The sequence below is a fragment of the Alligator mississippiensis genome, chromosome 8 (assembly GCF_030867095.1).
Source record: "Alligator mississippiensis isolate rAllMis1 chromosome 8, rAllMis1, whole genome shotgun sequence".
Taxonomy (NCBI): domain Eukaryota; kingdom Metazoa; phylum Chordata; order Crocodylia; family Alligatoridae; genus Alligator; species Alligator mississippiensis.
This window is the reverse complement of record NC_081831.1, coordinates 5,563,867-5,577,574: the sequence shown is the minus strand read 5'-3', so window position 1 is coordinate 5,577,574 and position 13,708 is coordinate 5,563,867. Positions and strand designations below refer to the sequence as shown.

Genomic DNA, 13,708 nt, shown 5'->3' with positions numbered 1-13,708 from the left:
CCCTGCAGGCCAGAGTGGGGGTTTATTTCAACCCCTCCCAGTCACACTCCGGCCTGGCCACCCCGCTTCCCTCAGCTTTGTTGCCCTCCAGCAGAGGGTTTGCTCTAGCGCACCCCAGCTTCTGGCCTGAGCCACTGCAGACATGTGCCTGCATTTCATGAGTCAAAAGTGGATGTCTGTCCACTTGCAAATCGGTTCAATCTATGCAGGTTAGAGTAACCTGTAAAAAGACTGAATCACTTCAGGCTCCAGCTTTTTGAATACCACAGAGGCTGCTCACGCCACTTGCGTGGCACCTGTCCCATAGGTCAGCTACCCCTGCCCTATGGGATAGGTCACAATAATGTGGTTTCAGTTCCCTGTCAGAGTCTCACCCTTCCCACCCCCAGCATGACGAGGACCAGCCTGGGGACCTGGAGACCCTTCAGTGCTCTGACCTTGTCTGAGCTAGAGCCAGAAGTATGTTGCTAGAATGCATTAACAAACCCTATGGGAGAAGTCCAGGGTAGATCAGACCATGCTGCTTTTTACAAACATTAAGCTGGTTGAGAGCAACACTACGAGTAAAAGCCTAGGATTCAAGTGAGACAGATTTGCATGCGTTAGTCTGTTCTACTCACACATTAAAAAAAATAATCACATTACTCTAACTACACCAGCAAGGGGAGAGTGGGATAATCCTTCTAGTATGGAGACTATTATACCAGTATGAAAGGGCTTAGTTTGCTCCTATTCAGCAAAAGAAATGAAATATAATGGTCTGGGCAAGGGGTGCTCAACCCCAGCTAGTGGGCCAGATCCAGCCCAGCCCCATGTCATCTAACCCACAGGGGAGCCCTGCATCTGTGGCCCTGCATGTGAGATCAGGGTGCAGGACAGCATGGGTCCTGCTCCTGGTGCACAGGGCCAGGCCCCGGGGCCCCAATCCTGACACACGGTGCAGGGCTGGCACATCTTGTCTAATCTGGCCTGCAGACTGGCCCCCTGTGCCACTCATTTGGCCTGTGGGGCCAAACGGTCGAGCAGCACAGAGCTAGAGCATTTTTACGCCAGCATAACTGTATCCACAGTAAAAATGTCCCTCCAAAACACCCCTTAACTGACATAAATTTGCCAAAACAAAGACATTCGCTCTAAAGCACCTTCAGTACGTCGGACAGTTCGAACACAGCACTGCCTTTCACCTTTAGGCCTCTTAACAGGTCGCAGCCGCTGAGGTTTGCCTTTCTTAGCCCGCCGCACGCATTTCCAGGCATCCCAAACTCCGGCTACTATTAATTCCCTTAAAACCAGCGGGAAGCAAATAACCAAGTCACACCAGGGCGCGACAGCGGGCGTATCAAATAGCAGGCGGAGCGGGGCTGCATGCAAAACCCCTGTAGGATGGGGTTTTTGTCGGGGCCGCGCTTCCACGAAGACCTTTCAAACTTCCAGGTTTTGACAGCAGAGGAAGGGCGAGCGAGCGCGTGGCGCTGCCTACTCCCCGGCTGCTTCGGGAGCCGCGGTCCTGCGGGCGACAGCGCTCGCCGGGCTGCAGAGGGACAAGGGGCTGGCTGGGGAGCAGCCCCCGGCGCCCAGCTCCAGCCCGCCCAGCCCGCAGCCCCGCTGCAGTGCGAGCACACGCGGGGTCCCGCTCCCGGCTCCGGCTTCCCCCGCCCCGCCAGCCCTTACCTCGGAGCGGACGCTGCGGCTTCCCTGCCCGGCTCGGCTCGGCTCGGCTCGGCTCGACGGAGGCGAGGCGCGGGGACTGGAAGGGAAGGGAAGGGGGCGCAGGGGAGCCGGAGTCGCGCTTTATGCGCCCAGCTCGGGGAGGGAAGGAGGCGGCCAGCCCGCATCACTCGGCGCCCCCGCCTCCGGCAGCCCCGGCCCCCGAAACACACGCAGCCCGTGACTCGCCCAAGGTCACGCAGTGACTTAGTGGCAGACCCCACCTGCTAGCATGGCATGTCCTTGAGCCGCAACCCAACGAGAACAGCCCCCTCCCCCGCCCAGGAGCGGTGTTGGGGAAGTATGAAAACCCCAGGGGCAGAGTTGTGGAGTGTTAACAACCACAGCAGCAGTGTTGGGGAGTATTAAAACCCCCAGGGGCAGAGTTGTGGAGTGTTAACAACCCCAGTAGCAGTGTTGGGGAGTGTTAACAACCCCAGTAGTGGCGTTGGGGAGTATTAAAAACCCCAGTGGTGGAGTTGGGGAGTGTTAACAACCCCAGTAGCAGAGTTGGAGAGTATTAAAAACCACAGTGGCAGACTTACGGGGTGTTAACAACCCCAGTAGCGGTGTTGGGGAGTATTAACAACCACAGTAGCAGTGTTGGGGACTATTAAAAACCCCAGTAGCAGCTATGGAGTGTTAAAAAACCCAGTAGCAGTGTTGGGGAGTATTAAAAACCCCAGTGGCAGAGTTATGGAGTGTTAAAAATCTGAGTAGCGGTGTTGGGGAGTATTAAAAACCCCAGTAGCAGCATTGTGGACTATTAAAAACCCCAGTAGCAGCTATGGAGTGTTAAAAAACCCAGTAGCAGTGTTGGGGAGTATTAAAAACCCCAGTGGCAGTGTTGGGGAGCATGAACGCTGCGTGCTTCCGGAGGCTGGGGGGCATAGCAAGCTCCAGCAGGCAGCGGAGGCTCTGTTGGTGGCGGGAGCGTGGTGGTGGTAAGCAGGGAACTCTTGCAGGCAGCTGCAGCACTGTTGGCAGCGGAGGGGTGGCAAGTCCTGATCAGTGGTCAGTGACCACCCGCAGACACTGCTGGCAGCGTCAACAGTGGCCAGCAGTGATCACAGATCGCACGCAGATGCTGCCAGCAGTGTCAGTGGGGAGAGGGTGGTGGGGTGGCAAGTAGTGACTGCCCACAGATGCTGCTGGCCGTGTCGGTGGAACCTTTTCATAGGAGGTGTACTGCCATGCTCAGGGGGTGCGTGCACATTGCCAATGTTAGGGACTATTAAAAACCCCAGTAGCAGTGTTGGGGAGCATTGAAAACCTCAGTAGCAGAGTTATGGAGTATTAAAACCCCCAGTATCAGTGTTAGGGAGTATTAAAAATGCAGTAACAGTGTTACAGAGTATAAGGTTACCATCCAGTCTGTGAGCTGGACGTGAGGTCTGGCTAAAACACAGGAATTGTGTGCACAGCAGTCTGGCTTCAGCAACCGCTATGAGCTTAGGGTGGAGCCTAGTGGATCAGGTCTGATTTGTATTGATAGATCTAAACTTAGAGCTCATTCCTTGAAAGGACCCTGTACCTAAATACTGCACGTTTACATGTTTCTGTTTCAGCTGCTTTGGCAGCAGGATGCCAGGTGTTTTCAAGTCCAGTATCAAGTAGTACTGGCGGATGCAGTGCAGATAAGCACAGTTTGTCAGCTTCCAATGCAAAGTGCTGGTGAGAAGGTACAGAAATAAAAAGGGTAATTTGTTAATTTTTGTGCCAAAGCAAGTGATCAGTTAGAGTAAGGTCTTTTCTTCCCAATAAACATTGCAGCACCACTTTCCCCATTGTACTCTTCATACACGGGGCTGGTGATATTACCAATTTCTGCTGATTTGGCCAAGAGTCTAAGTTATTAGCCTGAAAAAAGGATGAACAATTAGCAATCTCTTAGTAATTTTAAACAGTATGATTTAAAGGGAATTAAACACTGGGGTGTTCAGCTGGTGCTAGTTGGCATTGGTTCTGCTGAAGTCAGTGTATCGATGCTGATTAACACTAGTGGATATGCTTTACTTTGCTTTATATCTGTAATAAAAGGTGATGTATGTTAGCACTGATTTGTTCATGCAGTTACAGGGCTCAGTTTAAGCTATTACAGCCCTGTGGTCAGATCCTGCAAGGCAGAAACCTGCTTCCCTACGGACTCTGAACTGACAGCTTACATGCGTAAAACTACAGGCAGTCCTTGACTTACAACATTTGGAGTTACAACATTTCGCACTTACAGTGTTTATAAATTGACACCCTGTTTCACCTTTATGAAGTCAGTTTCGACTTTACAGCGCTTGATCCGAAGCGACACCACGCCAGCGAATGAGTTTGCTGCATCGCTCATCTCCCTGGAGAAGATCTGTCCAAACTTCCTTGGACGCTTTCTTTAAGAAAGCAGACAAGACTCAAGAAAAACCCACAGCCAAGACTCCTGAGAAGACTCCAGTCAAGTACCCTTCAAAAAGTCCAGCAAAGTCACCTCAAAGAAGTCCTTCCAAATTAATATGATTGCTATTTACCACGATGATTGACTTCCGTCTATTACCGCCCTCTGGGTCCGACCACAGAGCCAATTCCCCAGCCAGTGGATAGTGGTGGACCCAAGGCCACAATTGGCCAGTTTCGCTGGTCTCTTTAATAAACTTTTCTAAGACCTTTCCCGGGATAGAAGTCAGGCTGATGGGCCTGTAGTTTGCCGGATCCACTTTCCTCCCTTTCTTGAAGATAGGCACCACATTGGCCTTCTTCCAGTCTTCAGGCACTTCACCAGAGCGCCAGGAGCTCTCCAAGATCCGTGCCAGGGGCTGGGCTATGATGCTCGCCAGCTCCTTGAGTACCCCAGGGTGTAGGTTGTCAGGGCCGGCTGACTTGAAGGTGTCCAGCCTCTCAAGGTGTTCACGAAGTCAGCATTGATGGAGGGCAGGGGATCACCCTCACCCGGACCTCCCTGTCCCGTAGTGGGCATGGGCGTCCCATGGGACTGATGATAGACCAACGCAAAGTACCTATTTAATAGGTTGGCTTTTTCCAATGTTGCTTTGTCCGATGTCGCCCTTGCTTTTCCTCCGGCTCCCTACGTCTCTGAAAAAGGACTTTTTATTGTCCTTGATACTTGAAGCTAGTTGGAGTACTCTGCATGATTGTGCTTTTAAGTTTGTTCTTTCACATACCATGATGATACAATAATGGCCTCAGCCTGTTTTTCTCAGTCACTGCCTAGACCCTGATGGATAAAACACTCAGCCTTTACTTTCTTCCTTATAGCTGAAACATCTCATAAAATAAAAACAGAACATCGTGTCACCCCTCAAGATTCGGTTGCATTTGAAGAAAGAGTTGAGGGATAATCAGAGATCACAGATAAGACAGAAAGTATCCATCCAGTTGTTAGAGTTTCAGCATTAAAATAAAGGTAAAACAGTGTGCTAGCCTGTTGTAGAAGCAGAAAGTCCACCATCGCCCTGTGGTCATGACCAGGAGCAGGATGGCACTGATGCCTCCTAGGTCTTCTCCTTATGTCCCTCTTGCAAACTAGACGTTTTTCCAGAATCGTGCACAAGCAATGGCTCTTTCTGTTGTTACAGGTCTTCCTTCACACAGGTCTCATCAAGGAGTTGGCAAACTAAGAGGTGCCCCATAGCCTGCTCTTCATGGCAATCGCGTGTAATTGTGTCATTAGAGTAGCCCCATCTGATCATGTCTGTTTTTTGCCTGCTAGGTAAGACATAGGAGAAGGCAGCTGTGTGCACATACAAATTGTACTGCTCTAGCTGCTCCTGCTGCAGTTCAAATGCCCTCATGGAGATGAGGTTATGCTAATATTAAAGAGACTGAAGGAAGAGAAGCAAGGTAGATGGCTGTCAAGTCCCTTTGTCATGGTATAAGGGTCTTCATACTAGTGGTTGTGGCACAACTAGTTGTAAAGAATATAACTTAACCAAACTAGGTAGGCTGGGACCAAACCTGTGAGTCAGACCTAGCCCAAGGAATACCTTCAAATCCCTTCACCTCTGCAGAGCAGTACCTCCCTGTCTCTGAGGCAGACTCCAACAGAGCATAATGCTACTCAGTGGTCACGTCTACACAATATATTTACTGTGCAGCTAATTAGCTGTGCAGTAACCATCTCGGCGTCTACACATGTGCCTCTATTAGGCTGAAATAAACTAATTTGCCCTGATGCAGGGTACTACTTGGAAGTACAAATGCTATCCTGCAGCGCAGTAAAATCCCCTGCAGCAATGCATGTGTAGATGCCGGAGGGGCTGGCTGGGGCACAAGGGTGCTTCTGTGCAGAGGCTGCTTGCCAGCCAGTGCCACACTGAAGCTCCCTCCTGCCCTAACCAGCTCCTCCACAGCATGCTGTGCTGGGGGGGGAGCAGCCCTGGCTGCTCTGATCCAGCACCACATGCTGCGCATGAATAAACTATGGAGCTTATTGCTCCAAAGTTAATTGCTCCTGGGCACATGTTCAGGAGCAATAAGCAGTAAGCTCTATGGTTTATTCATGTGCAGTAATAGCACATGTAGATATGCCCAGTGTGAGCAAAAGGACTGGAATCCATTTTTAAAGGTTGGCTTTCCAAAGAGCTCAGCATTCACCACTCTCCACACGTGCAGGAGTCAGTGAGAGTTGCTATTGGCTTCAATAGGAGCAGTCCGGCTTGCATGGTTTTCAGCCCCTGCTTCTGAGTAAGCCTGCATCCTGAACCAGAGGCAAGGGAGTGGTGATTTTCTTGCAGGTAGAAATGAATGACGTTCAAACCCAAAAGTCTCTGGGGCCAGGCAAAGGCTAGGATTTCATCTTAGTTCAGTTCCAAATTATTTCAATACAGCAATTGTTTTAGCTTCATCTGTCCCTCCCGCCCCCCAAACAGGAGAGCTTTTATTATCCTCTTTAAAAGTAATCTGTAATAGTTGCCTGGATACTCCCCAGTCTTATTCCAACTCTAACATGAATATGGAGTCTGTAGAGAGTGATATAATTAACCATTACTCTATACTAGGTCTTCAGCAGACATGCAGATAATCCCTTAGGAATATACATATTAGGCCTTAATCTGATTTTTCTGGCTTTATGCATAAATACATACAACATCACATTTGGACCAGTTTTCCATCTCCCCAGGTCTTATGTAGGTATTTATGCAGCGCAGGGCAAAATGGGCAGGCAGCCTTGCTGTTCCCGTCACATTTCACAACTGGCACTCACTTTGCACAGATGCAAATGATTATCTGATTTGCAGCCCAGTGAGGAATAGTCCCCTGTGTATAGTTGCTTTGAAGCAGTAAGGATATTTTAGCTAAACTAATATTTAATTACCATATCTTGGGAGAAAGCCCAGCCCTCCTGAAGTCAAGAGCGAACTCCTACGAAGTAGGCAGGAATATGCATTTTGCAGAATTGTGCCCGGTGTTTGCAAGGGGAGGGGGGGAGAGCTTCCCTGCTTCTTTAGGCCAATTAGTGCCTGCACAGGTGCAAGTGAGTAGCTAGGCTCATTTGCCCTCTGAGACTGAGCAGGGGAGGTCTGGTCCGGTTTAATCTAGTGTAAAAGTCCACCTGTGTCTTCAGGGAGCTAACAGAGTTGTGACTGGACTGAAGGAGAGCAGTTTACTGTTTGAGACAACAGCAGTCTTCTGGGGTTGGAGGTAGGTAGTGAGGCTGTGCATGAAACTGGGGGGAAGCAGGCTGTAAGGCCATGCATGAAGGCCTGTGTTGGGGGGGAGGTGAGCTCTGGGATGGGGACCTTGGGGTGGAGTTTTCTATAGGGCATGTGCAGGGCTGGGGAATGAGGTAGATGTGATTAAAAGCACGTCTGCGGCACTGGGAATGCAGTGGCAGGTGTTTTTGGAGGGTGAGTGATGTTGGAGGTGGGATATGGGACAGTTTAGATGTAGGGTGCCATGCACAGGTGCTGGTGTGTGGGCAGTGGATGAGGATAAGGAGTATGGGGTGCCTGCATCTAGCCAAACAGCCCCCAGCCCAGTTCCTTGAGTGCTGCATTGGTCTGGGCCCGGCTGGGCACGTGAGTGGTGGAAGCTGCGGTATCGAGCTGGCCAGGGAGGAGGAAAAGCCCAAGCATGCGCGGTTGTAATAGGCTAGGGGCCCTCATTAGTTTTGCCCCCAGGACCTGAAGGAGGGATACCCCAGATGTCTTGGGAGCTGAACACCTTACTGTTTCTGGATGCAGTGTGTCCCTCTACACCTGTGTGAGCATCCCTCCACCACAACCCCCTGTCAACCCTCATGCCTGCACCCCCTTTTACCATTCAGTTTGTAGTCAAATGTTAATTGTATATGACAGACCTCTGTGTGTGTGCCCAGGCAGGATACCTGTTGTGGGGGAAACACCATCTGGCAACACTAAAAGCCTGTGCCTCTGCTATAAGGGAGCATCTGGTTTTGCTAGAGGGAGGCCCAAGCCACAGAGCTGTGATTTCAAATTGAATTTCCACAGTCCTTGCAGGTGATCAGTGGGGCTGAGTGGGGAAGGGGAGGGAGGCTTGGCTCTGCTGCTGCAGCTCATTTCTCTGTTTCTTTTGGCACCTGAGTCTGCTACTTCGGTCTAATGTTAACGTTTCTCACATTGGCCCCTAATACAATGCTTTGGACAAGCTGTTGCAAACTCGAAGTCTGTTTGAGACCAGCACTATCTTTGTTGTTCATGCTTCATCTTCTTAGGGCAGGGGTGTCAGAGAAATGGCCTGCGGGGCCTTCTTGCCCAGCCAGCAGTGCTGTCTGTGGGTCTCAGGATGGCCCCATGCTCCACATGCATCATGCCCCAGACTGGCCCTAAATGCAGCACACCCTGGGCTTGCCCCTGCATGTGGCATGTAGAGATGGTCTGTATAAGAGCCATGAGGAGCCACATAAGAGGTGCTTTGAGTAGTGGTGCCCGAGTTTGCAATTGGAAATAGTCTTTTTGGTTTCAGTGTAACGTACGGCTATGGAGACAGGCAGGGGCTGGGATTTAATCTCGTTTCAGCCATGCCTGAGTTATTTTAATACGATAATTGGCTTAGCTTCATCCATTTCTAAGCAAAAGAGATTCTAGTTTTCTCCTAAGAGGTAATCTACTGGAACAGTTGCTTGGGTACTACCTAGGATGATTCAGATACAATTCATTTGTCTGTTTACATTGTTTTTATGCTAATCTGTACCACCAATTTAGTGTGTTTCCTGGATTGCTGAGGATGTTCTGTTTTATGTTGTGACAAATATTTCTGCACGTTCATTAACATTGTTAACACACATTTTGGTTTTGACACTGATACTTAGGGTCGATTAAGTCACTTACAAAGCTATGGCCCTGGTTCTGGTTGCATTTTCAGCAACGTAAATCAAAAGGATCTCCATCCGCCTCACTCGGATAAGTTCCATAGGTGTGAAATCCACATCCTGAATTGGATCTAAGTGGCACAGTGTCGTGCTGGATACCCATACCCCAGCTGCTGTGAAATGTGCTAACGAGGCTACTAAAAGCAGAATGGCCACTTGGCAGAGCCGATAAACTGGGCAAAATGCCATGCTAAGGTAGATTTTACAACTAAGTAATCCAAGCAAAGGCCTGGCTTTGACAGACCTGGCTGCTATTCCTAGGTGCAACACCAGTCTCCTCCTTGATTCTAGTCAAATGATGTCTTTTTTTTTTGTGCCTCAGTTTCCCTATCTGTAAAACGAGAATAATGATCTTGACCTCCCTTGTAAAGTGCTTTTATGATTTACTGGTAAAAAAAAATGCTATCTGAGAGCTGGGTACTATGTAACTCTAGGCGCATCATTCTCACTAGCCCTATGGTAGCACTTAGGAAACCCAGTGGTGGATCACAAACACAGAACAAAGACCCCCATCCCTAAGGACTTTATAATCTACATGCAAGACAAGATAAGTCTGGTGGATGGAAGTGTCACAGTGCAAGACAGGCTGTGATTTCAGCCCACAGGTGCCCAGCCCTTGTCAGATTTTCTTCTATCCCTATCTAATATGAGTGTGGCAAGATATACAAAGTCACTCTGAAAAGGTAGAATAACACCCAGAAAGGTAAAGCAATGGTATAAGAGGCGAGGTGCCAGGGGGTTGCCATATGCCCTCTTTTAATCAACCCTGTCCTATTCTGCTCCCACTCCAGCCTCCCAGGAGCTCACTCTGCTTCCTTGCCTGCCGTGCCTTGATAAAGTACTGAGGGGGCTGCCCTTGGAGACCAGTGAGCCTAAGTGCTCGCTTTCTCTCCCATCTCAGTATTCACTCTCTCCAGTCCTATGTGCCTTAATGACTAAATTTGGGACCTCCATCCACCCCATCATGCCCATGCCTCACAGATGTCACTCCAGATTCATGCACCAGCTTGTACAGGCTTCAGGCCTTTTAGCTGTAGCCTGCTGGTCACTCTGCTGCAGTCTGCCAGCCTCGGCCCACTCCCTCTGGCCCGGCTTCTGAGTCTCGGCCTTTTCTGACCCCTTGCCCACCTTGCTTGGCTTGGGCCCCTGACCCCAGTCTCCTTGCTCTGGGCCCCTGATTGTACCTTTTCAGGCTCTGGCCCTTAGGTTCCCCGCTACCCTGAGTCCTAGTCCCTGGCCAGTCAGCAACATCCTACATGCACTACTGCCGGGGTAGTCCAGGCATCAGCCAGGAGCTCCTCTGCAGCAATTTCCTCAGCAGCTCCCAGAGCCAGACTGACTGCTCTGGATCAGGCCCTGGGTTTATGTGGCTGGAAGCCGTGCCTCCTGCAGCTCTGCACAGGGCTTTCCCTGTCAATCAAGGGCCAGCCTCCCCTCCTGCAGTCACAGCCAGCTGAGCCTGCTGGCTCCCTGCCACCATTCCCTCTCCTGTCCTTACCTTACTCCCCAAGTAACAGGGCATGGGTTCTCTGTTGCAAATGGATGTTGGTTTCGTGAAATGATTAAACTAACTTAACTTAATTGAGAGCAGCAGGAGCAACAGATGTTGTTGCCTAAGTTTATTTTCTTTTGTTGCCAGATGGGTTAGAGAAATAAACACTGGAACATAAAAGAAATCTGTAGACTTGTCTTTCTAGTCTTCTAGTTTAGCCTATTACTAGGAGGAAAGAAACAGTGGCAGCAAAGTATGTTAAAAATAGCTAGCTGTGCCTTGATGAACACAGTATGAAGACTGACACTGTCTGAAGACCTGTAAAGAAAGGGAGTCCCTCTTGATGGGCATGATTTAAAAAGAGCAATGGCTCAGCCAAGGTATTGACAGCCACTGTTTCAAGATCTGCTTCCTGCTTCTGCCCCTTACCCTGAGTTGCCTTTCTCCAATAAGAGGGACCACAGATGATCACCTGGCTGGAAGTTAGCAGAGTTTGGTGGCACAATCTTGCCTGATGCTACAATCTAGCACAAAACTAAGGAGTTTAAAGTGTACATGGTTGGTATGGAGGGCTTGAGGATGACGTTAAAGTCAGCCCTAAGTAACAGTGTAGCCTTTGTTTCCTTATCTGTAAAATGGGGATAGCACATAACTAACTTAGAGTTATGTGAGGCTAAATTAATGAATAAATATTTATAAAGCAAACTGGGCACATCTACACGAGACACTCACTGCGCAGTAGCTAGATAACACTGTGCAATAGCTAGCTGGTCAAAAACGGTTTTAATAACCTACTGCGCAGTGTTATTAAGCTACTGCACAGTTAGTGTTACAAAAAACCCATGTGCCAGTGCTACTGCACAGTAAACGTACTTACTGAACATTCAGTTAGCACGTCATTAAGGAAGTACTGAATTAATGCACAGTAACTACGGCACATTGATGAACATGTAGACAAGCCATTGGGTGCATTCCTGCCAAGCTGCAGTTATTTCTAAAGCTCTGCGGCGACACTATTCAGGTAGAGTCCAACCTGGCACCTGAGTGCAGTGTTGGCTCTCTTCCCTTCCTACCAGCCCTTCGTAAGCCTCTTCTCGTAGCAACAGTCTCCCCATTAATACAAAAATTAAAAGTGTGAAGAAGAAACATTTTTTGTAGGAGGGTGCTGGGCAGAGCAGTTTCCTAATTACTTCTTCTGTAAAAGACAGGCTAATTAGTACCCTGCACCCTCTCCAGACAGCTGAGACCACACTGGTTTCCCAATACTTTCTTTTATAACTTCCCAGTGCTGTTTCGTGCCCAAATGTCAGCATAAATAACTATATTTCACCTCCATATATCTTACTATTTATGACTTGAACTTTTTTTCCCTTTTTTGGTGTAAGTGGAAGCCTTGCACAGTTTGGGTTGGTTTCATTTCTAAAGCCCTGATCCTACAAAATATTCTGCATATGGTTGAGGGATGGTTTTGAGCCGTGAGCTCTTTTAAACACTGTCCAGAATGGAAGGAACTATCTGAGGGACCTAACAATCAAAAGACAGGAAACAAGGTACCCACCCACTGAACATGTCTAGTTATCAAACAAATGCCAAAGCGGGGAGAGAAATCCCAGCAATAGCTGCCCTGTCTGATGTCTCTTCAGGTCGAGCTCTCATTTCTGGCTGAAAAACATCTGGTACCAGAGCGCTACCAGAGCCAAACCATGCTAGAAGCAGTAGCAATCGCTGCATCATGCACATGTATTGGGAAGCCTCAATGTAAACCCATAAAGTATTAATCAATACTGAAAGTAAAGCACAGGTTTTAATGGTGACATGGCAGGAAAAAAAAAATCATTCTCTATCTGGGAGCTTATAAGGGGGCCTCATGTGCTAAGTTTTGTGGAGGGCAGGGTCCTTTTCCAGGATGTTTAAAGCAGGCTGAGCCCAGCATCCTCCACTAGCACCAGAAGTGTTTGACCTGCCCTCATTAGAGCCTGTCATTACTGGGGCTGTTTTCAAGGCATATTTCATTCCATAGAGTGGTTTGCTGGGCAGATTTACCATTTGAATAATTCAACAGAGGAAAGCTTAGAGCCAGCTGGGATTGGTGGGGGAAGGGAGATATATGGCTTTCTTTAAATCGCAGGGCACATTAGTATGTTGGTCAGGTTGCTATTGACAGGCAGGTTCACTGGGTGATGTTCTGCGTGTATAAGCGCCTCCAAGGTTACCTCTGCTGGAAAGAAGCAACATACGTAGTTATACGTGCAACTAGCTTTTGTTCTGGTTTTAACTGAAAAAAATGGGACGCTTCTCTGCAGCCGTGAGACTGTGGTGGATGAAACTGGAAATTCGAAGGAAGTCACTCGATAAACAGCGGTGTGGGTACAAGGCTGCCCTCTCCCGGATGGCATACAAACTGCTCAATTGTGTGTCGGGTCTCTTACTGCCAGGAGTTAGTGGGGGTTTTCCTTCATGCCTTTGTTTTACCCTGAATGTGCTTTTACTTATGGCATGGTTAAGGGCATTCATGGTATTGCATGCGATGTTTTGAAGTGGAGATTTGGGGGAATTGTTAAGGAATAGCTATATGAGAATGCAGGGGATTGGTTTTGATGGCCCAGGGGTCCAATGTAATGCTGCCTAGCCAGCCAAATTATTGTCCGAGAGACTTGAGGGACATCTCTTGAGAGAGCTCAGGATCCTTTACCATAAAGATCCTGGTTCCTCTTTCAGTCAGGCAGAGCAGTAGGGTTGATGAAGGGGGAGCTTGGGCATGTTGTCAGATAGCTGGAGTACTTTTGGGGCAGGGGTGTGCCTGGTGTTGAGAAAGTTATCTTTATCTCTTCTGGTTTAAGAGAAAGTTGTGTTACACTATTTTAAGAATGAAATCACTCCAGAATAGATGTTGCTAGCTTCCTGTTGCACCCTATAGCATGGATACAGTCCACAATTTAACAATTCAAATTCCTAGCTGCATTAGTGATGGGACTGTTTAAGTAATACTGAATACACGAATGCTAAATCTTCCTAAGACTTCATAACAGTTAGCTGTGAATGTCTCTGTGCCACTTCAGATGTGCCCTGATTCCAGGTATCCTCAAGAATGATTGCCAGCTTGCACTTGCCCAAAGTCCATCAGCACTTGCAGTAACACAGGCTACTAAATGCCATGGATTGCAGAAAAGGCTACC

At 48.7% G+C, this 13,708-nt stretch overlaps 1 protein-coding gene across 1 annotated transcript in view; it reads right to left on the bottom strand.

Annotated features, from left to right (window-relative positions):
• Positions 1-1,847, bottom strand: part of CACNG5 (calcium voltage-gated channel auxiliary subunit gamma 5) — a 33,340-nt gene extending 31,493 nt beyond the window's left edge. The window contains exon 1 of the mRNA XM_006260267.4: positions 1,672-1,847. Coding sequence (XP_006260329.2) covers positions 1,672-1,835 — 164 coding nt within the window. The 5' untranslated portion in view covers positions 1,836-1,847. The remainder of the gene's footprint in view (positions 1-1,671) is intronic.
• Between the last annotated feature and the right edge of the window lie 11,861 nt (positions 1,848-13,708).